This window comes from Podarcis pityusensis (genome assembly GCF_964106645.2).
Source record: "Podarcis pityusensis genome assembly, chromosome: 3".
NCBI lineage: Eukaryota > Metazoa > Chordata > Lepidosauria > Squamata > Lacertidae > Podarcis > Podarcis pityusensis.
The window spans coordinates 76,175,225-76,201,819 of record NC_138026.1 but is presented as its reverse complement, the minus strand read 5'-3'; the positions used below and the strand labels follow the sequence as shown (position 1 = coordinate 76,201,819).

Sequence of the window (26,595 nt, the reverse complement as noted above, 5' to 3'; positions counted from 1 at the left end):
AAGAAAATAGTTAAATGACTTACATATTCTGAGTTATTTTGAAAGCAGTGGTGGTAAAAGTTGTGTGTCAAAATACATAAGCGGGAGAAGCAATAAAGTAGAATTTCTATCTTCCTTTCAAAACTGTTTTTGCAGGTACTGTACAGTATATATAGAAAAGTTCTCCTATCGCACCCCCTAGTGGATATATTGTGAAGCACATAAAAGCTTTCTCTGGCTGGAATGCTCACGTCTTCTTTGCACTGCGTCCACAGTACACATTCAGTGCAACCTTGAGACGCTTAATAGTAAGCATCACACAGAGGCAAGCTTGCATTCTAAATAATATTTATCTTTTTATCTGTATAGATTCGTAAACGTATTTAGCAGAAAGAGGCCACCCTTCTACTCCCGGGTCCCCAGATTCCACTGGACTTACAACCACCCACCATTCCCTGCCAGCATGATCAGAGACGGCAGCGCTTGCAATTTAGCCCCATCTGAAGTTAGGGCAAAGCTACCGATCCTCATTGGGAAGAGGCGGGGGAAAGACTGCGCTGGGAATGGAGGGGTGAACGACATCGGTTGCCCCCTGGAAACTAAACTGGGGAGGAACCGAAGGAGGGAAGGGCAGCGTGGCGCCCAAGAATCCTGGGAGTTGTAGTTCGCCCTCACGGAGCTCCTCTTCCCAGACCCCTTAGCAAACAACAGTTCAGGGATCTGGTGTGAAATCTTCCAAAGCGGAGAGATCGGGAGTCCAGCCATGGAGAGCCGATGAGCGGCTGGAGGGCAGGACGCCGAGGAGAAAGGCAAAGGAGAAAACGGGCAGAAAGGAGCTGCGCGCCCAGCGTGGGAATCCCTCGCGCGTCAAAGCGGCCACGTACTGCGAAAGGCGTGGTGGGCGGAGCTTCCCATCTCAGGGACCGCTGGCATAGAGGGCGCCGCGGAGCATGATGGGAAAATCCTTCTAGCATCCGGCATGGAGGTTCTGGCGGCCGGCTCCAGGCAGCATCTCGGCGGCGGTGGCGGCCGGGACCAGCAACGACCAGGAGAGTGAGGCGGCGGTGGCGGCTTCCGGGGTCGGCCATGGTGTCCCAAGCCGTGCAGCTGCTCCGGCAGGGCGTGTGGGCGGCGCTCACCGGAGGCTGGTACCACGATCCGGAGCAGAGCAAGTTCACCAACAGCTGCCACCTCTATTTGTGGCTTTTCCTGCTCCTGCTGCCGATGGCGATGCACCTGGTGAGGAGGGAGCCGGCGGGGAGGGAGAGGCCCAGAGCCCCGGGGACAACGACCCGAGCCAGGTTCTGTGCGGGCAGGTGGCCCCGCAGCTCCCCTCCTGCGCCCGGGATGTGGGCCCGGAGAAAGCAGGGCTTCCGCTCAACCCCGGGAAGTCCCGGTGGGCAGGTGGAGGCAGCACAGCATGGGGAAGAGAGAGGAGGATTATGGGGATTCAGAAGGTGTCCTATGAGAAAACTCTAGTGACGATCCTTCTCCCAGCTGGTGCTACAATAAAACTATTATTATGTGCATTTTAACAATATGCCAGTAATATTTTCATCCACTATGCTCCTATATTTCCCAAGGCTTATTCTCTCTTTTGATTTTGTTTTGCTATCGAGTATGTTGGGTGTGGGAACCTTTGGGTTGCTGGACTGCAACTCTCATAATCCCTGGACATCAGTTTTGCTTGCTGGGGCTGATGGGAGTTGTAGTTCAGCAATGTCTTGTTGGCCAAAGCTTCCCCAGCCCTGGACTAAGTGCTGAGTGGCTCTGTGGATCCTGACCAAAGTATCTGCAATTGTTGTATCTCTTGCCAGTCTGAAGAAATTTTATATATATATATATATATATATATGGAGCACTCTAACACCCACCCATCCTTGCAAGTAAGCCGATTTAGGTAGTGGTTAAGAAAATGAGCTAAGAAGTTCCTGCTCCATGTCTCATATTAACCACTGAATGGTCTTAGGCAAAGTAAAATCTCATCAGCCTCATTGCTCCTCCTACATCTGTAACATGAAAATGATTAGCAATGTTACTATAACCTTACAACAGGGGTATTATATGCCATAACTGCTCCAGATGCTGTTGGGACTCCAAGTCCCATCAGCCCCAGCCAGAATGGCCAGTGGCCAGTGATGATGGGAGTTGGAGTCCCAACACCATCTGGAAGGCCACAGGTTATCCACCACTGCCTTACAGGGTTGTTGTAAAAATTACATTTCAAGCACTTAGGAAAAGCACCATGTAAATGCCGATAGTATTGTATAGTTGCTAGGAGAACATTAGCAGGGTTATCAATAATAATCAGTCTTGTTACAAATTTGAATTGTCACACTGCAAGTAAATGAAATCTACTGGCAAACCAATGGATCAATTGCATTAACTCTTCATTATTCTTATGTTTAGGCATTCCCTCCCAATGCCATCACAGCCTTTGTCTACTGTAGTTCTGTGACTGTGCTTTTCACGATCATCAAAGTGGTCAGTTATCGCCTGCATCTTATGTTTGACAAAGGAGAAGTGATTCAACAAAAGGTCTCATGGAAGGAAGGAAAGCAAAATAAAGAAGGTAGAAGAGACAATGCAGTTCGGCATATGACTCTCAGGCAAGTTTTCTTCCTTACTGTGTAAGGTTATCCTTGGTGCCCTCTGAAATAATGAGGAGGCGTACATGTAGGGAAACAAGCTTCTGCATGCAAATAATTTACTGTGAGCAAATAGGCTTCCTGCCTTTGTCAGAAAATTATGGATGGTGCCAAGCAGCTGTTTAGGAGAGGGAAGGGAGGTAGATTAATCCCAGCAGAATCACTGATTGACTGCCAATTTTCTGACAGGCTGATTTGCACATATATTTGGAACAGGACTGGTGATGGTCATTGTGAGAAAAAGTCATCCCTGACTTCTTTGTTCTTTATTATTTTTGAATAGCAATAACATTGGGGACAGTTGTGCATTTGAAGAGCTCAAGCGTAATGGTTCAACACCAACCATCCACAGCAGCGTAAAAGTGCAGGCTATACTCTCTCATCACTCTTCAGGAGTCCTGGTTAGTAAAGCTTTTTCTGCAATGCTGTTCCCTCTACATATGCCACTGGGTTTCTCTGACAATCAAAAATGTACTATGGGTTTTACTGTAAAAATAGTAGCATACCATCTCCTTTGCCTAGCAAAGCAAAATGCAAGATGGGATGTCATTGTGCTCCAAGGTTTGCCATCCCTGCAAGCAGCAGCTAGTGAAGCTGGGCAGGGAAATTCAGAGTGTTGTGGTGCCAGGCCATCCATTTTGTTTTACTGCTGTACACATGACAGGGAAGGGGGAATGGTGGGGCCGGTGTATTTGGTGATACTCATATACAGTAGCTCCAGTAACATCTGGTTCTGGTCATCATTACCAATGCACATTTGAAAAGATCCTGTTTTAATTACTGTGTATTAATTGGATTGCATATTTTATTTGTGGATGTCTATATTTTAATGTTTTGATGGGTTTATTTTATTCCGTTATTTTAATTCTGGATGTCTATATTAATGCTGATGTAGTAGCCTTCCAAGTGGTTTACAAGTATAGAACCCTATGTTAGCATTAAGTAGTATCTGAAATAATAAATATAATAGTAATCATTCAGTGGCCAAAAATGCTAAAGAAGGAGAAGGAAATTTAAAGATTCAGAATTCTTTTGTTCTCTCCCCTTGTCCCAAGATGTGATCAATGCTGAGTACTGTGATAGTGATAATGATGGTTAGTGAATGGGAGGAGAGGAAGGGGTCATTTGGGGTGAGTCCAGCACCTTCTTCCCTCTTCTGGGGCTCTAACAGGTCCACTTGCTTAGTTGCAGAAGACAATAGGGAAGCTTTTTTAGTGTGCACAACTCTATGTGAAGCAGACCCACTAGAATGTGGCAATAAAAAAAAAATGATGTGAGGTTTTACCCATTAAACCAGTGTGGGAGCATCCCTGGCTACATTTTCCTGTTCTGTACATGTAGATGACACCAATGTTGGCCTCAGAGGGAAGCTGACTCACGTGGGTAGCAATTGTGTGGAGCTTTGAGATGGATTCATGATCCAGATACATTTCAAATAACAACAGCAACAATATTCTCCAATTTACAGGTCTCAAGTATTCAGTTAGAGTTATTAGTATGTGTTTTTAAGTATTGCTTGCTGACTCTTGACATCTGAAAGGGGAAAAAACTTTCTTAACTTGTGAAATGTACTATGAACAAAATAATTAGTTTCAATACCACCACCACATCCTTCATTGAATGTAGAGTAATCACATGGCTTACCTTGAGACATCTATGAGATAGTGGGTGCAATCCTTGTATTCTGTCTTTATTATTTTTGCCATTGATTTTAAGTGGGATATAGGCTATACTTACTATGATTTGCTAAAGTACTCTGTTTTAAATTATGCACATTTTAAATATAACATGGATCACATAATCCATTTGCTTCATTTTTAGGAACTGCCAGCACAAGAAACGATTGAAGATCTGAAAGGTACCTTATAGATAATGTTTGTTACTATTGTTAAAAGTGTTTCACCCCAAAAACTGTACACCTCAGAGTTTAGAGCATGTTCCTAAAATAAATGGTGGCAGTGAACTTTATATAACTTGTAAATGTTTACTATTTATACTTTGTTTAGAGAGCATGTTCATGCCCCACTGAAAGCAATAGGACTTAAAGGCTTAGTTGTGTACTGCCCCATTGATTCTAGTGGGGATTTTCTCTACTGCCTAGCGTGACGGAACTTCACATATGTTTGTGTCCCTTCTTATTAGGAGTAATGCTTCTGGAAGACCAGCCTGCCCTACCGGTTTCATCTACCTCACCCTGTGTCAAAGCAGATATTCTGTCTGCTTCTATGGCACTTATGTCAAGTTCTACCACATCAGCAATAGTGGCAAAGCCAAATGCCATGGAGACATTTATCAGCGCGACAACCAGTGAAAAGGATGAGAAGGTGCAGCTTTCTAGTTATAGTGCAGTGGAGGATACGCCTCTTGATAAAGGTGTGGTTAAGAAATTGCCAAATCTTTCCTTGTCCCAGTATGACATTATAAAAGCTGGCATTTCCTTTGAGTCTTGGAGCACTGATAATTCAGTCATCATTTCTGAGCATCTAAGCAACCCAAAGTGTTTCCGGAGAGAAAAAGTGCTGGGTGCGTCTGCTCAAGACATCACTACCACTAGTTGCCTGCAGTGTAATACCGTGGCAGCCAAGGGAGTGGATGGACCTCTGGAAAGTTCCTACCTTGATGACATGAAGGTTCACCTTGACGATTCGGAGAGCGAGGTAGCTGTTGCTCTCATTGACAACTCTCTCTCTGGAGATCCGCTTACACTACACGAACCGATTAAAATTGTGATCACCATGAGTAGCACCCAGAACTCAACCACCGACCTGGATGGCTCGCGCCATTTGCAAGTTTTGGGGGCTGAAATCGGATCCAGCTCAGATCCAGAGTCTGGTGTTGTCATGGCAGACCAGCACAGTAAGCAAAGCAGCGAAATGATGAGAATCCCCGTCATCACCTTTGAACTGTCTGATGACAGCGGAGGCCAGGCTTATCAAGAAGTGAGCGAAAGTTTGAGAACGCCAGACAATTTAAACGTAGATGCCTCATCCAACCAGTGTTCAGGCTATGAATCTGGCGAACAGGACAATAATGCAAAAGAGGACGGTGACAACCCAATGGATAATCACGAAGAAGTAAGCACTTGCCCGGAGAATGCCTCTGAGAACGTAGAAGTCCTGACTTTACATTCCAAAGAAGGGCAGCAGAATTTGGGCGTACCCTCTTACAAAACGTCTCACGAGAAAAGGCATGCTCGCGTGCTCAGTGTGGACAGTGGGACTGATGTTTTTTTAAGTAAGAATTCCTCGGAGACAGTCAGTGATAAAGAGAAGCTTTTGCCAACCTCTAAATCTGACCTGGAAGCTAAAGAAGGACAGATGCCAAATGAATCTAATTTCTTGGAATTCGTCTCGCTGCTGGAATCCATTAACACCTCAAAGGCAACCGCGTCTGATGGCAAACCAGAGACTGCAAAAGATAAGCGGATAACTGGAGGTATGCTTCATGCTTTCAAAATTATGAGCCATCTCTGCACTTAAGGCATTTCTGAGCACTTGCATTAAGAGCAACTTGCCAGTCAAGGGATGGTAGCAGATAGCAATATATAGTACAGAATATAAAATGTGGTGTTTTTTAAAGCTGAAAATGGAGTACCAAATGCTGTTGTGTGCCGTACAGAAGATTCTTAAACCACATATGAATGAGTCACACACAGAAATCCTCAGTTTGTGTAATTGATGTTTTCATTGCATGTTATGATTTGTGTTGGATATGTTACAGTTATATGTAAACCGCTTTGAAGTCCCCTGTGGCGGAAATACATGTACAAAATCTCTGAAATACTACATGAAATAGACAGTGCAATCCTGTGCTGCTTTGTCTAGCCACAGCCAGAGAGGTGTGTTAGCTAGTACCTTGGATTAGTTCCTATACCACAGTGTCTCCTTGTACTGGAACTTGTGCTGTGATTGCTCTGAAATCAGCCCCACTAAGCCCTGTTCTGAATAAATATGCTTACACTTACGGTGTAAGTGAAATTCAAAAAGCAAAAAAATGAGGGGGATGTTTATTTATGTTAGCGTTGCCTGCAGGTTCTAGTCATGGGTCATTTTGACACTGACACAAATTCATGGAAGCATAAAGGAAAAGATGGCAGGTGATTTTAACCCCATATGTTATTATTTTTATTACTTTTACATCACTACCTATGTACATGGTGCTATATAGAAGTTTATAAGCCAGGATTGGGGGACATTTTTTTCCTCTTTCAAAAGCCATGTTACTTTTCTCTTTCTCTCGGGCACCCGATTTCCCAACTGTTTTTCTCCCTCCTTCCCATTCACAAGAAACTAATCTGAGGGTCACAGGTAACTTACCTGACGTAAACAGATCCTTGCCCAAACCTGTTCTGAATACTATATGACTTTGAAAAATTGTCTGCCAGACTGTAGTTGTTTTCGTAGTTTGAATGTCTCACTCCTCATCAAAAATACTCTTGCTCTCTCAAAAAGAGAAAGCGTGAAAACAACACATTTCCAGTGTCTTGTATAAGTAGTCTTTCTATTTTTTAGATGGCTGCACAACAGAGAAAAAAGAAGAAACTCCAGAAATGGATAAAAACAGTGCACATGGATCTTCAAAGCAGGATAAGCCAGAGATGCAAACTCAAGACTCTGGTAGTATTAATCCAACTGTCCCAGAGCCTATCAAGTTCACTGCTCAGTAAGAAGTTTCTTCTCCTCATTGACTGTGTCTGAAATGATTCATATCAGTTGCTTACAGGGAGAATAATTAATTTCAGTGTCTCTATTTTGCTTTTGTGCCTAGTTACCAGAGCACCAGGCTCCTCATTGACTGTGTCTGAAATGATTCATATTGGTTGCTTACAGTGAGAATAATTAATTTCAGTGCCTCTATTTTGCTTTTGTGCCTAGTTACCAGAGCACCAGGCAAAGGCAGATCATTTACCGGGTTACTTCGCAGCAAGATAGTTCCCTCTTGCAAGTCATAAGTGGGCCTGAGGCTTCTATGCAAGAAGAGATGTCTGTGGATGCAATGCATGTCTTCATAGATGAAAATGGTAAGCTCCATAGAGAACTTAGGAGAAAGGGAGAGGTTTCTATGAATAACGTTGCTTAACTGTTTTGCAAAATGCATTCAATATTTATTGGATTGTAGGATGATTATATAAGTACCTGGGCATGAGATCCACAGCCTTGTATGCAGAAGGGGTTCATACTCTGGGTGGATCGCTTAGGTCACTGTATTCATATACCCCAAGCATACACACAGACTCACCAAGCCAAGTGGATTCTAGAACTTGGATCTTGTCCATACTGGAGTTTCCCAAAAGGAAACACCTACTGGTATGAATGGGAAAGACGGAAAGTCGCTTCTCATATGCTAATTAAATGCAGGCAGGTGTGGGCTAATACATTCTAATTCAAATTGGGGTAAGGGAATGAATTAACAGCTGAATAACGCTGGAATGTTGACAAACGGTCGGTCACTGCAAGTGGATTCCAGAGCTTCGTTGACTTTGGTGGTTCCCCAGCCAAAGTCTAGATGATTTGTGAAGTAGCAGATTGAATAGAGCATCAAGGCATCACCCCTGCTTCTTCACCACAGCAGACTCCCCCTTCCTTTTTCTCAGAACCTATAGTGTCTATTGGAGTGGACAGAAGGTAGAACAGGATCTTCTGGTAGATCTCTGGATTTGAAGTAGACAAGCAAAGATTTCTGTTTAATAAAAACAACCACAAAATTACTTTCTTCCATCCTCCTCAGTAATACTGCTAAAATGGGGAAAGTGAAGTGGGTAAGGATTGTGACCTCCATTTTGTTCTGGTCCTCAAAACAAATTCTGGGAATAATTTATTGGATGTGTATATCATTTTCACCTGGCTCTGGTTACTGGATCTTAGTAACAAAATAGATTCCAGAAGCCTGAAATCTCTCCCCCCCCCCTAAATAAAATGGGAGGAGGCTGAGTAGTAGGCAGCTGTGGTATGACTTGCATCAAAGCATGCTTGCAGCCCAGAATGTTTAAAAGACTCTGCAGCAGCCGTGGGTCATTGTAATGAAATTCCACCTTAAAGGAGTGTACAAGTCACTGGCAAAGATACCTTAGGGCAAGATCAATGTTTCCAGCAGGAGGATTGATCCACATGTTCCCTTCCAGTTCTCTTATTGTACAGTCTTAAAATTCAGTGTGTGAACAAATAATTACACCACTGAACTGACGGTGGCTTCTTCTTTTTTTAAAGGAGAAATTAGATCCTGTTACTTAAAGGCTGGCAGTCAAAAAGAAGGAAATATGCAAAATCCAGCACCCAACTATGATTGTATTTCTCATGCTCAGTAAGTAAACTCTTCTATTAGAATGTATTAAGCTGTTCCTTTTCGCATTCCCATGGGTTGTGAAAGAATTATGCAGTGAACAAAAAGGCAAAATGAGTACTTGAATCTGCATTTTAAAGCCATAGCATTTTACCCTGTATTTTTATGGCATTTTATGATTAATTATGATGAATTGTGCTTGTATCTATTGCTGTGCAGGGCTTTGACATTATATATGCGTGGGAGGTTTATACAAATTATTATAAATAAATGAATAAATAAATAAATAAATAAACGCCCTCAGGGCAATTTAGGAAGACCTTAATAAAAGATAGTTCATGTTCTCAAGATTATAATCTAAAAGACATTGAATAGAAGGGAAAGGGTTTGGGAGAAGAAGGAGAAAAGCAAGCCCAGGCACTTGTTATTTTTTGTTTGTGGTACAGTGGCACCTCTGCTTATGAGCACCTCTGGTTACGTATCCTTTGGGATACGCATGCGGCAAAACCAGAAGTCTTTTTCTGGGTTTCGCTGCATGCGCATGCACAGAAGTGCTCTACTGCGCTGCGCACATGTACAGAACAGGCACCTCCAGTTGCGAAAACCTCGGGATCTGACCGGAGCTCCGGAACAGATTCCATCCACAACTGGAGGTACCACTGTATTGTATATATAGGAAGAGTAAAAAAAGAAAGAAAGAACTGCATTTCATGATAAATGTATATTCCAGTAGCTGTTCTCAGTTTTGCAGAACTGTATATTGGGAATATCATTTTTAGGAAATGAATGTAGAACATGGGGAGCTACATTACACCAAAGCAGGCAATTGGTCTGTCACTCTCAATACTGTCTATATTGTAGCCTATGTTTTCTGGGAAAATGGATGAATATTTAAACCAACTTTAACAAAGTAGACTTAAAACATGACTGTTTAAAGTGGTATGTTTGGATTTTTGAAACTTCTCCCCAAAAAAGCTTGACAACTTTCTTTGCTTGATTCCCACCCCCCCCAAAAAGCCCAACAACTTTCCCAAAAGAAGCTCAACAACTTTCTTTGAGTGATTCCACCCCCCCAAAAAATATGGCAACCCTACAGTGTATTTGGATCCTCAATCATAATAATGTCTCCTCATCAGCACACGTGGTTTATTCAGTTATATATATTAAATGCCTTTTCTATTCATATTGACTGAGAGAGGAGTGATGGGTGTTGCAGCATTCAGTGTATGGAGGAATTGCAGGGCAAAAGAACCTGTTTCATAAGAACGTGAGAAGAATCTTGCTGGGTCAAACCAAAGGCCTCCTTAGTACAGCTTCCTGTACTTGCAGTGATCAACCAGATGTCTATGGGAAGCCAAGAAGTAGGACATGGACACAGCAACTCTCTCCCAACTCATGTTCCTCAGCAATTGGTATTCAGAGGCATATTGCCTCTGACTGTGATGAGGTTGTATAGGAAGATTTTCCACCAGCCTTTGCTCTGATAATTGGCTGGAGAAAATAATGCAGATTAGGTATATGAATTGAACAGCACCATCTTGCGTTTCCAAAAATAATTATGCTCCTGCCAGTTCCTTACTCTTTTATTTGTTACACCCTCTTGATTTTCATCTGTCATTTACATTTCAGGGCTATTTCTAGTTCCCTCAGTCTAGACAGAAGGCATGTGGCCTCCTTGCTTACTTCCATGCAGGACTGGCCTTAGACACATTTGTACCAGGTCACACATAGACTGGGGTTGTGGCCACGCAAGCCCGAGGGAGGAAAAACTACTTTTATGATGGGACTGTTTAACTTCGCAAAAAAAATTATATATTCTATATATATATTTATATATATATAATTATAATTATATATAATTATATATATGTGTATGTCTGCCAGAAGTGAGAAAACTTGAGGCTGCTTTTCTGTCATGTTTGTATTCTGCCTTCCCTTGAAAGCAACTCAGGGTTGTGCAGCTGTTATAGGGTGACTATTAAGATGCTGCTGTTATTGTAATTAGTACTACATAATGATTTGTTTCTATGCTTCCCTTCCTCCCTGGGAGCCTGGAGCAGCCAACAAGATGGAAAAATGCCTTGCATACAATAATAAACAGCATCCTAAAATACATAGATATATGAAATATTTAAAATCAGAAAAACATACAAAAGTGATACCAAACTGTTGAAATCCCCACCAATGTTCATGTCTCCGTAGGCTAGACAAACAACAAGTATTCACATTAACTGTTAATTTGTGCAAACATATTCATTGGGTAAATCAGATAAAAAGCCATTATTTACTGTATTTTTCGCTCCATAAGATGCACTGTTTTCCTCCTAAAAAGTAAGGGGAAATGTGTGTACATCTTATGGAGCGAATGCAGACGGGAGGCTCTGCTCAGCTCTCGCTTTAAAGAGCTGTGCTGAGCGTGTGTGCGGCTCTTGCTGGCTTTTCCGCGAGGTGGGAGAAGGGACTGACAGGCTGCCCTCTGTCCCTTCTCCCATCTCCCAGAAAAGCCAGAGCAAGCTGTGCAGCTATCGCTGAAGCCAGCAGAGCAAGAGCGATAGCTGTGCAGCGGCTCTTGCTCTGCTGGCTTCACAGCGAAGCAGAAGGAGGGACGGACGGGAGCAAGCAAAGCACCTGTCCTGGTGTCTCCTCCTCCTCTTTAACAGTGAGGCAGGAGGAGGGATGGGCAAGCAAAGTGAGAGCTGCACAAAGTGGGAGAGAAGCCATGTAAGCGGCTCTCGCTTTGCTTGCTTTAAAGCAAGAAAAGCAAGAGCTGCTTACATGCTCTGCGCAGAATATTTTTTTTCTTGCTTTCCCCCTCTAAAAACTGGGTGGGTCTTATGGTCAGGTGCATCTTATGGAGCGAAAAATACGGTAAATTGCAGGGGCAACACATCCTGTTTTGTCATTTGAAGTGAAACTGCCCTGCCGTGCCACTGCTGCTACCCCTCACCTGCTCCTGCTGCCTCCTATTCTGCCCCTACTGCACACCCTGCCACATCCATCCCTAGTGGATCGGTGCCAAATTCAGGCAAGACCTTGCCAATTTTGGGTGAGATCTCATGGGGCAGGCAGGGCATCCACAGGCATGCGGCCTAGGGGGCTTCTGCCTCACCTTGCCTAATGGCTGGGCCGGCTCTAGTGAAATGCTCCCAGGGCAAATAGCAGCTCAAAATGGATGAAGATTTTCTTTTGGATCAAGGGGTGTTCTGGTAGAAAAGACTTGTCGAAGGTCATAAAAAGTCAGTGTGATTATAACAGAAGAGGATAGAATGTTGTGCCATTACTTTCACTGCTTTTCAGTCTAACCTACCTCATTTTGTTGTTGTGAGGACAAAATGAGATAATCTCATGCATGCTACCCTGTCTCCTTGGAAAGAGGATGGGATACAAATGGGAGATAGCCGCAGCCATCTTGTCATTCTGTCTCCTGCTACCACAGCGGCCACATAGATGCATCTGATAATTCACAAGCAGGTCACGATGGATGCAGCTATTCTATGTTGTCGATCGGTGATATCTGATCATCTGCTGGTGCTGCCTCTGACAGTGACAGCAATTGTACTTGAGCTTTCTTTACCAGGCAGACCTCCCAGTCTCTTCCTTTTTGCACACTTGCAGCCCTTACTTTGACTGGCCTTGTGACAACTTTATAATGTAAATTTCCCCATCATGCAGAGAGAATTCATTTGAAAGCCTCGTGATTAATTTGTCGTGTTTGTTTTGAGGGCACGTTACTCTTTCCGGTAGAAGTCAAAGCCTACAGGCTACAAAGAATTAATTGCTGCAAAGAGAGATTCTCTGCAAGTGGCTAGGAGGAAGGTTAATTTTAAAACACTCTGCTAAAGCAAGTTCTTAAATACTGCAAAATACAAGTGTGTCTGGCCTCAGGCATGTGGAAGAGTTTCAGTCTAGTTGCTCTGTGCACTTGGTTTGGATTCATTCCCCAAAGTAACTAGCTGCAGAATGCTCTGTGCTGTACAAAGGCATCTGTCTGAATACCTTAACGGTATCAGAGATCTCCTGGGCAATTACATCCATATCTGACAGTTTTCAACATCACAATGCTCTCCAAACTCTCTGCAAATGTACTCTGCACTCCAGGCTTTTTTGCTGGAACAGAAGCAGACATTATTGTAAAGTTCTTTAGCACTGAATGGCATCAAAAAAGCAGGCTTCGTTTCTCCCCAGCTACCAAGGTGATTTTAAATGACAGGGACATCCTTCAATTCTAGCAGTAAGCCGCCGATCCTTATTACTGATGCAGAGCGGATGCTGGCATTTGACAGGTTTCCACTGCTACGCAGCCACACACATTTTCACCGATACACAGGGAAACTCTGTGGGATTATGGGACATGGAGGTTTAATTATTAACGGCCAGCTAGTTGCCTCCAGGAGATGTTCACTCATAGCATTTTTATTCTTAAAATACACTTCTGCACTGCAATCCAATGCAGATACATTTCACTAATTTAATCAGGGTTTATTCCCAAAAAAGCATATACAGAATTATAGCTTCAGTACCTTTGACTGTTGCTTAAAATGTCTGTTCCTATGATGTAAAAAAAAGGTAAAGGACCCCTGGATGGTTAAGTCCAGTCAAAGGCAACTATTGGGTTGTGACTCTCATCTTTCTTCAGTCCGAGGGAGCCAGCATTTGTCCACAGATAGTTTTTCCGGGTCATGTGGCCAGCAGGACTAAACCACTTCTGGTGCAACGGGACACCGAAACCAGAGCAACGCATGGAAATGCCATTTACCTTCCCGTCGGAACAATATCTATTTATCTACTTGCACTTCGTGCTTTCAAACTTCTAGGTTGGCAGGAGCTGGGACAGAGCAATGGGTGCTCACCCCGCCGCGTGGATTTGGACCACTGATCTTCTGATCAGCAAGCCCAAGGGGCTGTGGTCTAAACCATCTTTTCCTATGATGTATCTGATCCAAAACTAGAGAGGAAGTAGGTGGAGCACATACAGCTCTGGGAGAGCAGGGACCACCCATCTATCTCCAGTGTCGAGAAACTTTCCATTCACACGAAGGAGATGTTTGCTCAGTATGTTTCCTGCATTTGAAGCAAACGGAGAAGGTACTGTGTCATTCTTTGTGCCCACTGGAACTGGAATTACAAATGGGCCCGGAGAGAACCCAGCCTAGCCTTCTCTTGCGCCTTTAGCATCCACTTGATTTGTGGAAATGAACAGCCAACATTTTAGCCCTGCTCAGATCTGTAGATCTAGTTGCTTTTAAAGACACAGTAGATGTTGTTGGGCTTTTTTAAAGAAACAAATTAGCAACCCTAACTATAACTGCTGTTTTTTAATAGATACCCTCTAGACACATGAAACTTATGTCATTGGTTGTGCTACAAATGAGTCCTCAGTGCAAGTTCAGCATAGAAAACTGGCTTATACCAAGAGACAGCAGTGATTCATCTTGTCCAGCAGCTCTCCAGGGTTCCAAACAGGAATCTTTTTCCATCCTTGCCTGGAGAATCCAGGGATTGTACCTGGGGCCTTCTGCATCCAAAGACATGTACCAGCCCAGAGCTACATCATGATGAAATCTAAGCTGTGACATAAGACTATTTCATGTTGGATATCTCCTTATGCTGTAGGAAAGCTCCTTTTAGGCTTAGCATTTAAAGCTTCAGAGCTCTTCTAAAAACTCTATTCCATTATTACTATGATAAACAGCCAGTTTTCCTTCCTCATTTGTGATCAACCAGTCTTCCTTTCTGGCTTGGTACTTTCATGTGTCTCTTAGCATGGAAGTAAAAATTTCAGACAGCATTTATTCAAAAGTAATTGCTTAGAAATGATAAAGTAAAAAGAGTCTCCTTTCTGTAGTTAGTCTATCATGCCAAGATGATTTGAACTGTATCCGGTCTCTTCCCCTGCCCCCATGCAAATCAAACAACATATAATATATCCTATGTTGGATGTTCAGAGAAGGAGAAAAATGTTGCAGTTAAGTTTTATTGGCACTTATTAATGTACTCAACAGCTGGCAATTTAGATCATGCCATAGAAGTCTACAGAAAAAGAAGAAAAGGAATGGGGGAAGCATTGCCACATGGTGGCAGCAAATGCCTTTCAAGGAGCGACTATCTCTGCAGTGATCTAAACTCTGGTGCATCATTTAGATTAGAAGGTCATAAGGGAGGGACATCAATCTTCTGAAGAAACAGGAGGGGTCTCTTGAGAAAACAGAATGGCAAGAATTGTTATCATCTTCCTAATCTTGATCTATCTTTTGAAGTATTTTTCAGAGAGTGCTAGTAAAGGTGATTGAAATTATTTGGGGTACAATCCTGAACAATTGCAGTTAACAAAGATACAATTTAACAGCACTTGGAGATATGTGTGTCTGTATATATAAAATTTATTTACACCCCACCTTTTCCCCTAAAAAGACTCAGATAAAAATAAGAACTGCTAAAAACATGGGGAAAACAATCATTAAATTAAAAGTGCACACAATTCTCACTATCCTAACTCTCGTCATATGAAAATTCACTTATCCAAACACAACAAATTAGTCCCCAAACCTTGTTGTACACACTGCAGATGCAGATATCCAAACAGCTGGACCTGCATTTAGTACTGTAAACAAATAAGCAGCCTTAACCAAGCCTTACTGTTTTGTGTTTTGCTGCTTCGCAGCGGCCATTTCACCAGAAACCATGGGGCGAAGGTGGGTGGGGGGAGATAAGATAAATAAGAGAGCATTTTTTCCTTCCTTGTTTGCCATTTGCAGAGTTTCAGAGGTTTTCCCTGGGTTTTCCCAGGCTTTTTCATCATTTTATGGTCAAAATCCCAGGGCCAGAAATGCATTAGAAATTAGAATAAGTGACTTGTTATGGGAATGTTCGCCAAATGATTTGCTGAGAATGCATTGTGTATAGATAGTGAGATCTGTATTTATATACATATTTTAAAAAATCTATAAAAATCACACCAGGCATATGCAGGTCCCATGTTAAGAGAGGCATCTCCCCATAAGATGGAATACCTCATTTCAGATGATGGGTGCCACCCTCAGCTTTTATATGTTTCTATTTAAAATTGTTGTTGTTGTTGTTTGTTATATCTGCTTTCCAATTAATCTGGGATCGGCACCTTTTAAAATCAATCAAAACACTTAAAAAAAATCAGTTGAGTGAATGGACTAGTTCACTAAAGATTGGCTTTATGGTCTTGTGCAACAAGTGTCAACAACACATTATTTTTACATTACTATCTGAATAATTAACCAAGCAAGTTTTTAACTGGCAGGGCAGTCCAGTGCATGTCTGCTCAGAAGGAAGTCACATTGAATTCATTGGGGCTTAACTCTCAGCTAAGTTTGCAGCCTGAATGCTGAAAATTCCATGTTCCTCTTCCATTTGCAGCCTAATTAAGAGTTGGTAGAGATTTCCAGTACCCTCCTGCATATGGTTTCTTGGAATTAAGCCACTTTGGCGCTTTAGTCCCTAGCAAGTGTGTTTTGAATGGCAGCCTTAAAAACTTGTTTCTCCATTTCAGTAGAGTGCCTTGTGCATGCTGCTTTTTTTCTGTATCTGAGGCCCTCAGTACTTGGATTAAAATACCAGTTGACACAGGTTTAGTCATTTTGGTTCAATCTACGTTCCCTGAAGCAACAGGATTTCCTGTGTACTGGTTACGGATACTCATGATGTACCTATAATGCAACAGATGCACTAGATTGCTTTCCTTACCAAATTAAGATATGTACAAAATCACACCGTAAATGAATTAATTTCTAGAGTGTCAGTAGAGGGCACTGTATACCTTTTGCAGAGGTCATGCATACATAACATGCCTGTCAAGTAGATTGGTAGTTGCTAATTTACCTTTCGAAATGCATTCATTATTCCATTGCAGATATTAATTGTCTGTGGTAGCTATTTACATAACACAGCAGATTTTTAGAAATACCAAACCTCTTTTTCAAGATCCTACATTTATGGTGTTATTTTGGGGGGTGCATCTTTTACGTACTATTTTATTATATATTTTAAATACTTATAAAACACTAACACAGTGTCTAGACTTCTTACTGTTTATGCACTGTCATCTGAGATGGTACTTTAAAAAATAAAGTCAAGTGTGTGAATATTATAGCATTCAGACTGAAGAGGTTTTAAACAACACAGGAGTGGGGGTGGGGGAGGGAACATGCCAAAACTAAGTTGAGCAAGAAAAGAAGCAGAGGGAATGTGGTGCACATCCATGATAGAGAATGTGCCTGGTGGATTGGGCACCCAATGATTAGCAAAAACACATTCACCAAGTGGAGATCTAAAGGTAAAGGGTAAAGGGAAACCCTGACCTAATTCACCAAGTGGAGATCTAAAGGTAAAGGATAAAGGGACCCCTGATTAGGTCCAGTCATGGCCAACTCTGGGGTTGCGGCGCTCATCTCGCTTTATTGGCAGAGGGAGCCGGCGTACAGCTTCTGGGTCATAAGCCGCTTCTGGCGAACCAGAGCAGTGCACGGAAACGCTGTTTACCTTCCCACTGGAGCAGTACCTATTTATCTACTTGCACTTTGACGTGCTTTCGAACTGCTAGGTTGGCAGGAGCTGGGACCAAGCAACGGAAGCTCATCCTGTCGCGGGGATTCGAACCGCCGACCTTCTGATTGGCAATTCCTAGGCTCTGTGGTTTAACCCACAGCGCCACCCGCGTCCCAAGGGGAGTTCTAGTGCAAGTTAAAGATTAATGTCATGGATGGGCTGGATGCAGAGGAGCGGCTGGAGGCAGCAGCCAAGGAACCCCCAAGGGAACTACCAGAGGTTGGAGGCTCTGAGCCAGGGTGGGACAACAATGAGTGGTCAGAGGTGGAAGGAGTAGACTGTCGGTGGTGGAAGCTGAAGAGGTAGCGAGTTTAGTGAACAGGAAGAGACTATGGCAGAGCACCGTTCAGATGCCAAGACAGAAGCGGGGGCTGGAGAGTGAGACCAGGAGGCAGAGAAGCTGGCTGCGGAAGATGCAGTCTCCCTTTCTGCGATTAATTTAATTGATTTAATCCACTGTGCGCTCTTTGTAATCTCACTGTACAATGCTTAGAAGCTCTGGTGATTGAGTGGTGTATATATATATATATATATATATATATATATATATATGAAATAAAATAAGCAAAATATATTCACCTCTGCAAAGAAAGCATTCTCCATGATTTATGACTACTGCATTGCCATCATCCTTGTATAAAAAGCCTCTCTAAACTGTCTCTATAACTGAGGTTCCCTATCCTTGCAAAATGCTACTTCCAGACAGTGACCTCTAAGGTACTGAGTGGCCTAGGTTTTAATCGCTCTGCAGAAACTGGGGTGAGGTTTCATAAAACCATTTGGGGAGCTGCAGGTTGTACAAACACTCCCACAATCTCCATAGTCTTTTCAGTGCCTTAATGAGGCACTCACTAAAAATTAATTCTAGTCCTTTATCTTCTTTTGTGCGCAGTGAAACCCATTTCAGCTCCTCTAGTACAACTACCTCAGAGAGCCAAGAAGCATCTTCTGATCACGGGCCAAGTGCGTTGCAACAGCAGCTGCTACTGATGGTGGCACGAAGAACCCTTTCCGAAACCCAACGGGTACCGTGTAATATCTCAATTCCTAACACTTCGTATAAATATGTCCCAGGGAAGGAGATTTCTTTTAAATGGGCCTTTTCTGTTATTGCTGGGATTAGGGTGACTTGTTTAATAATCATGTAAATATTGATGTACATACTTGACAGTTATTTCAGGATATTTGACTACTTTTGCATGCTTGTTCGGAAAAGATCCCATAAATACTCCCAGCAGGGAAGGAAGGCATTCTTTACTGATGGGGTCAGAGCGAACCTTTTCTAAAAACCCCACTCTTGCTGATTGTCTGGATCAGGCTGATTATGTATTCATTGTATTAATATATTCATTTATTGTTCATTATCTCTTTAGTTAATCTCCTGATGAAGAGCTGTTTTGTCTTGAAATGTGTAAGGAGCGTTTGCCTTTGTGTAGGATACACTGAAGTGTATATATAGGTGAAGCTTTTGTGGGTTTTTGGTTCAAGGTTTGTGAATTGGCAAATCTGATATAACTATTGCTTCTGTAGGATAGCTTTTGGGATGAATGCTGTGTGAGTACAGGTGGGGAAATCTTATACAGTTGTACCTTTGTTTTCGAACAGAATGAGTTCCGGAAGTCTATCCGACTTCCAAAATGTTCGGAAACCAAGGCGCAGCTTCCAATTGCCTTCCGATTATGCAGGCGTTCCAAAAACAATAGTGGAAGCTGCATTGGATGTTTGGCTTCCCAAAAATGTTTGAAAACTGGAACACTCACTTCCAGGTTTCGATCATTTGGCAGCCGAAACGTACGAGTACCAAGGCGTTAGACAACCAAGGTACAACTGTATAGGTATGTGTGTACACACACACACACACACACACACACACACACACATTTCTGTGCTTCCTGGGGGTGGTGGGGCATCTGTTGGGGCTCTTTCACTTGGATTAGGAGTTTGATGGCCTGGGCCAACAGCCTAACTTAAGTGGGCTACAATGGAGCCTGGAATATTGGGGCAAATGGAGCACTTCTTCACCAGCTTCAGTCTGCCCTCAGCCAGCCCCCACCTTCCTGATTTCTCACTTGCAACAAGCCCAGGGGGTGGCCCTACCTGACAGATTCCTCTTCCCTAGTCTCAGCAAGGAGGAGGATGGGGACAAAAGTAGAATTAGTTGGCTCTACCGTCCATTGGCTCCAGTTCCACTTCCTGTGCCATTGTTTATGTAGCCAAAATGCCACCATCCATGCACATGAGGCAGGTATCAGCAGACTTGTGGGAACTTCAAGGTCTGCAAAACCTTTGGAGGTGGGGAAACTCCTAAGGGGAGCAACAACAGGGAGAATCCACACTGTGGCATTTTCTTGCAGTTCCTACTAGTAAATAGTAAAAATTTGGCTTTCCGCCCTTGCCCATGTTGCCTCATGGTAGCAAGTATGTGCATGCAAAAAGTTTTCATTTAATTACTTCATGTGTTTTAATTCAGTTCAGCTTTTTTGGGTTATAACTATAGGTCATCACAAATATAAAAAAAGGGAAGATCTCCATTAATTAATGAATGAATGAGATGAGAAGTAAAACAACAACAAAAAGACTCCATTTTACTTCAATGCATGCATTTCTCCTCTTCCTCTTTGGTGATCACTCATAGCCGAGTAACATTGTCTTCCATGAACACAGTCTTAAAAGTGAGTCCATAAGTGACTGTGGAGGCCAATTCCACACGTCCTTCCACAGTGGGGACATAGGTTTCCGGCTGGGAATTGATCACGGTGTGGGTTTGCCAAACGTGCCTTTCTCTTAGCATGTTTCTCTCTTTCATCTTGAGTTCAAGCATCTTCAAAGTCCATGGCACTTTTGGTAAAGGCTGTTCTCCGATTGGAGCACTTGCAAGCCAGTGTTTCCCAGTTGTCGGTGTTTATACTACATTTTTTTAGATTTGCCTTGAGAGAGTCTTTGAACCTCTTTTGTTGACCACCAGCATTACGCTTACCATTTTAAGTTCAGAGTAAACATGACTCCACATTTTGTTGCAGTTCCCATAAGTAAATAGTAAAAATTTCACCCTAACATGGGGTTTCTATGCATAAGTGACATTATTACTTGTTGGTTTTTTTAAATTAGACCATATGCTTCAGATTGGCCAGAAACCTTCCAAAATCTGGCCAGAATAATCCTCATAAAGGAGAAGGGGAGTTTTTCTTCACTAACTGATGGAGAAAGTTATTTTTCATCTTTCACATAAAGAACAATGTTGTTGACATTTTTAAAAAAATAAAAAAGGAAGTCAGAGCATATCCTTGCTTCCCCCTCCTATCAGCTGAAATAAATCTACTAAGAGCCCTTTACAAAGATAGTTTTCCCTTCGTGGAGGTGTTAAAACAAAGCATCTAGAAAAGAACCAGAAGGCATTGGTCAATATTGGTGCTGGATAGCTTGACCCACAACAATGTTTCCGAAGCAGCTTTCAAATTCACAGATACTGCAGATAATAACCTGTGATGGGACGATGAGCTGCTTGTGTGTAAAATCCTAGTCCCTCAGAGTTTGGTCAAGTTTGCAAACCTCTGTCTGTAACGGAGCCCCTTAAACATGGCTCCGTCAGTCGCTGGCAGATTCCGACAGTGGTTGCTTTCGGAATCGCTTCCAACATAAAAGCTCCTTAACGGAAACACGTCTTCTGGACTCTCTGCGTGACAGTTTCCGGCGAGGAGTGGGTGTCCCTACAGGAGGTCCTGAAACCTCCCCACTGTTTTCGCTGGAAGTGTCTCTGAGCCATCCCTCCAGCTCCCTTTCCCTCAGCTCAGCTCCTCTCCCCCTACTGGTTCCCTCTTCAGCTGCTGAGTCTCTCCCAACCTGTGTGAGCCCTTTCACTTCCCTTCCTTCCGATGGCAGTTCCCTGACATCCACCTCCCCTCCAGGGCCCCCTTCATCCCCTCTCGCCCCCTCCTCTACGGGCGGTGAGGAGGCAAAACCCCGGAATGAACTTCCTTCATCTTCCGATGTCCCGAACACTTCTCTCCACCTGTTGCGGTTCCTGGTCTCGAAGTACTCCTCCTCCTCAGAGTCCATCTCCCCTTCCCCTTCCGATTCCGAGAATCCTTCCAACTCCTCCTCCTCATCGGTGGTCCCAAAGTATTCCCTCCGGAACCTCTCCACAGGCTGAGGTTTCCTTGGGAACCTTTGATGGAACGTTTCTATCAATACCTCGTCATTGATATCTTCTGCCATTACCCAAGTGTTTTCTGACTCCGGTTCTCCTTCCCACGCTACCAAATACTCCACCTGATCCCCCTTCCATCTGGCGTCGAGGATTTCTGCCACATGGCTGCTGCATTCCCTTTCTTCTATGACCGGTCCCCGAGTGGCCATCCCTTCTCGTCCCCCCTCATACGGTGACAGTAACGACCTGTGAAATACTGGGTGCAGTTTCATGTGGTTGGGTAACCGGAGCCTGAAAGCCACTGGGTTGACCTGTTGAATGACCTCAAAGGGACCCAATCTCCTGGGTCTTAATTTCTTACAACCTCCTTTGAACGGCAACCCTTGGGTTGACAGCCACACCCTATCTCCCACCCTTATGGTTTCACCTTCCCTTCGGTTCTTGTCTGCCTGCCTCTTGTATTCTTCCTTCGCCCTTTCTAAGTTGAGTTGGAGCTGACGATGGATTGCTTCCATTTCTTCTACAAAATGCTCGGCTGCCGGGACACCCCATCTCTCCCCTTCTCCCCCTGGGAAAGCCCTGGGATGACACCCATAATTAGCCAAGAAGGGGCTCATCCCTGTGGACACATTCTCGGCATTGTTGTAGGCAAATTCCGCCAGCGCCAACTTTTCTACCCAGTCATTCTCTCTGTCATTGACATAACACCTCAGGTATTGCTGGAGGACCCCGTTTGCTCTTTCCGCCTGCCCGTTGGTTTCAGGGTGCCGGGCAGTCGAAAAGTTGACCTCCACCTGCAGTAAGCTCATGAGCTTCCTCCAGAACCTGGAAGTAAATTGTTTTCCTCGGTCTGAGACCACCCTCAATGGCACCCCGTGCAACCTAAAAATGTGTTCTACAAATAACTTCGCTGTCTCTTCCGCCGTGACTGCATGCGAGCAGGCTACAAAGTGGCACATCTTTGTTAGTAGGTCTACCACCACCATGATGGCTGTTTTCCCCTTGGACTTCGGCAGATCAGTCATAAAATCTATCGACACTGCCTCCCAAGGTCGTTCTGGGGTTGGTAAGGGTTCTAATAGCCCCGCCGGTGCCCGCCTCTCCCCTTTGGCTCGCTGGCATTGCTCACACCCTCTTACATACTCCCGTACATCTTCCCTCACCTTAGGCCACCAAAATTCCCTGGTGACCAACCACATGGTTTTGTGTTGTCCAAAATGCCCCGCCGTGGGGCTGTCGTGCAACTGCTTGAGTACCCTCCCCCTTAAGTCTCCTTCAGGGATATACAGTGCCCCTTTGTAATACAAAGCTCCATTTCTTTCCTCGAAACCCCCTGGTTCCTCTCCCTCACCCCTAAGACCTCTGAGCTTATTCTGGGCGTATTCATCATTCTCTGTTTCCTCTACCAGTTCTCTTTGTCCCACCAATGCCGCCCCACACACCCAGCGGTCCTCTGGAATGACATGTCTCTCTTCGGGTGCTCCCTCCCCCTCCAAATATTCAGGTTTGCGTGAGAGAGCGTCCGCCCTAATGTTCTCTGGGCCTGGCACGTAACAAATCTCAAAGTTAAATTTGGAGAACTCCTGGGCCCATCTCACTTGCCGTTGGTTGAGCACTCGTGCCGTCCTCCAATACTCTAGGTTCTTGTGGTCAGTGCACACTTGCACCTTATGTTGTGCGCCAATTAGCAGGTGCCTCCATCTCCGGAACGCCTCATGAATGGCTAGTAGTTCTCGGTCATACACCGTGTAGTTCCTCTCGGATTTGGTCAGCTTTCGCGAAAAAAAGGCACACGGTCTCCACTCTGACTCCTCCTTCCCTGGCTGCAGAAGCACCGCCCCAATAGCTCTGTCTGATGCGTCAGTTTCCACTCTCATCGGTTTTTGTAAATCCACATGCAGGAGTTGTTGTTCCGAGGCGAAGGCCCTTTTTAGTTCCTCAAATGCTCGCTCCGCCTCCTCAGTCCAAACGAACTTCTTCTTACTGCTGAGACAGTCCGTAATGGGCGCCGTCAGGTGGGCAAAGTTTCGGATGAACTTACGATAGAAGTTCCCAAATCCTAGGAACCTCTGCACATCCTTCCTTGTTTTGGGTGTTTTCCATTCCAGCACCGCCTGGACCTTGCCGGGATCCATGGCCAATCCCTTGTCTGACAGGCGATACCCCAGGAATTCCACCTCCTTGGTATGAAACTGACACTTCTCCAGTTTCACCCACAGCTGGTTGGCTTGCAGCCTGCTCAACACTTCTCTGACGTCTCTCACATGCTGCTCCTCATTCTCAGAATACACCAACACGTCGTCTAAGAAGGCCACACAATTCTTGTAAAGCAAAGGCCCCAGGACGTGGTTCATAAACGATTGAAAGCACGCGGAGCCTCCTTGTAGGCCGAAGGGCATAACTAAATATTCAAATGCCCCCAAAGGGGTGAACATGGTGGTTTTCCATTCATCCCCCTTCCTTATTCGTATCAGGTTGTACGCCCCCCTTAGGTCCAGTTTAGTAAAAATCTTTCCCTTCCTGACCCTTGTCAAAATGTCGTCAATCCTGGGCATAGGGAAAGCCACTGGTTCTGACACTGCATTTAAGGCCCTGAAGTCACACACAAGCCTCGGCTTGTTCGTGTTTTTTTTATCCACAAAAAACACTGGGCTGCCCCCCACCGCCCTGGACTCTCTGATGAACCCTCTCTTCAGGTTCTTGTCAATGAACTCTCTTAGCTCCTGCATCTCTCTGTCTGACATGGCGTACAGCTTGCCTACAGGGAGCTGTGCCCCAGGGAGTAAATTGATTTGACAGTCAAAGGGTCTATGCGGGGGTAGTTGGTCAGCTTCCCTTTCGCTGAAGACGTCGCGGAGATCTGCGTATTGTCGTGGTACCTTCACGTTCTCCGTTACTTCAGTCCCTGCTAGGGTGGCTTGGGCCCCTGCCAAACCCTTTCCCTCTTTGCAGTGTTCTAAGCAATGTGCTGAACCAAAAGAAACCACTCTCTGATGCCAGCCCACCAGCGGATCATGTAACGCTAGCCAGCTCATCCCCAATATAATGGGAGCTCCTCCCAAGGTGGCCACATTAAACGCTATCAGTTCGGTGTGCCTTGCCACCTTCATTATCATTGGGACGGTCTGCAAGCTGACTTCTCCTCCCAACAGCTCCCTGCCATCGATCGTGGTCACCTGCAGGGGGTTGCTTAAAGGGATCGTCTGTATCTGGTGTTCAGCTGCAAACTCTTTGCTCATGAAATTGCAGGAGCTGCCTGAGTCCAACAGCGCCTTTATCTTTAGAGGGTGTCCGTTTGGCAGCTCTAGCGCCACTTCTATCACTAGGGCGGGTTTAGGAGGTTCTGGCGTGGGCACTTTCACTGCTCTTTGGCCTGGCTGTTGTGCCCCGACGGTGGCAGCCAGGCGTTGGCTTTTACTTGCTTCGGTATTTCTTCCTCTCTTCCCTCCACAGCTCCTACCATCCCTTGCCATTCCTTCCTCTGGGGGCAGACTCTGGCAAAGTGACCTGGCTGTTGGCAGAGATAGCATTTCCGGGCGCCTTTTCCCTCCTTCTTTCCCCCCTCACTGGGCTTTGAAACTGCGCGCGCGCGCGCTGTTCCGATTTCCATCGGCTCTGCCGGCGGGAAAGTTGGCTCTGGAATGTCTGGAATGCGGAACTCCTTCCAACGTTCCCCCTTCCTTTCCCGCCTCTCCAATGCTCTCGCCTCCTGGCGCGCTCCTATGGTCAGCGCTGATTTGGTCAGCTGGTCCATAGACTCCGCCCTGGGCGCCCGGGAAAGTTCGTCTTTCACAGCCGAAGAAAGCCCTTCTTCAAAGAGCATTTGAATGGGTTCCGCCGATAGATCCCACCCCAATTTATGGATCAACATGGTGAACTCAGTCCAGTACTCACGGACAGATCGGCTCCCCTGTTTGCAAGCCATTAACTGTCTGCGGACCACTCCCTGTTCAATATCGCTGGAAAACATCAGATCCATGGCGCGAAAGAACTTCATCGTGTCCTTTAGGACGTCACTATTCGCTGCCATCAGGGGTCTAACCCAGTCTCTCGCCCCCTTTTCAAGATGCCCAATCACGAAAGCCACTCGTGATTCCTCGTCAGGGAATTCATCAAACTGCAGATTGAGGGCATATTGCATCTCTGTCCGAAAGCCATGATAGTCTTTGGGCTCCCCCCCAAACTTCTGCACCAATCCTGGTACCTTTCTGACGAGCTGGGTGTCTTTCCCCTTTTTGTCTGCATCCTGAGCCCTCCTCTCCTCAAGCCTCGCCGTCTGCAGCGCTAGCTGGACCTCCAACACCCGGTACCTTTCTTCCAGGCTTGGACCCGCTCCAGCTCCTGCTTCTCCGGTTCCGGCTGGGTTGCTCATGATGCCTTCTCCTGCACAAGCTGCTCACGAAGTCTGTCGGAATGCTGTGATGGGACGATGAGCTGCTTGTGTGTAAAATCCTAGTCCCTCAGAGTTTGGTCAAGTTTGCAAACCTCTGTCTGTAACGGAGCCCCTTAAACATGGCTCCGTCAGTCGCTGGCAGATTCCGACAGTGGTTGCTTTCGGAATCGCTTCCAACATAAAAGCTCCTTAACGGAAACACGTCTTCTGGACTCTCTGCGTGACAGTTTCCGGCGAGGAGTGGGTGTCCCTACAGGAGGTCCTGAAACCTCCCCACTGTTTTCGCTGGAAGTGTCTCTGAGCCATCCCTCCAGCTCCCTTTCCCTCAGCTCAGCTCCTCTCCCCCTACTGGTTCCCTCTTCAGCTGCTGAGTCTCTCCCAACCTGTGTGAGCCCTTTCACTTCCCTTCCTTCCGATGGCAGTTCCCTGACATAACCCTTTCACGAGTCTTGAATGTTTATGTATTAGATGGCTCAGCATGAAGCAGTTGTGCAGAATGAAGAATCTGCTCCTAAATCTTTCTTGTTCTTCCATGAAGATGTTATTTTCTATTGTCCAGGTTTCAAGTTTAA

At 44.8% G+C, this 26,595-nt stretch overlaps 1 protein-coding gene across 1 annotated transcript in view; it reads left to right on the top strand.

The window, feature by feature from the left end:
* Positions 1 to 401: 401 nt before the first annotated feature.
* The window catches only part of PCNX2 (pecanex 2), a 111,268-nt gene continuing 85,074 nt past the window's right edge, over positions 402 to 26,595 (top strand). Inside the window, exons 1-9 of the mRNA XM_080997832.1 lie at positions 402 to 1,218; positions 2,389 to 2,588; positions 2,911 to 3,028; positions 4,449 to 4,485; positions 4,770 to 6,062; positions 7,139 to 7,289; positions 7,502 to 7,647; positions 8,834 to 8,927; positions 18,376 to 18,508. Coding sequence (XP_080853958.1) covers positions 1,066 to 1,218; positions 2,389 to 2,588; positions 2,911 to 3,028; positions 4,449 to 4,485; positions 4,770 to 6,062; positions 7,139 to 7,289; positions 7,502 to 7,647; positions 8,834 to 8,927; positions 18,376 to 18,508 — 2,325 coding nt within the window. The 5' untranslated portion in view covers positions 402 to 1,065. The remainder of the gene's footprint in view (positions 1,219 to 2,388; positions 2,589 to 2,910; positions 3,029 to 4,448; positions 4,486 to 4,769; positions 6,063 to 7,138; positions 7,290 to 7,501; positions 7,648 to 8,833; positions 8,928 to 18,375; positions 18,509 to 26,595) is intronic.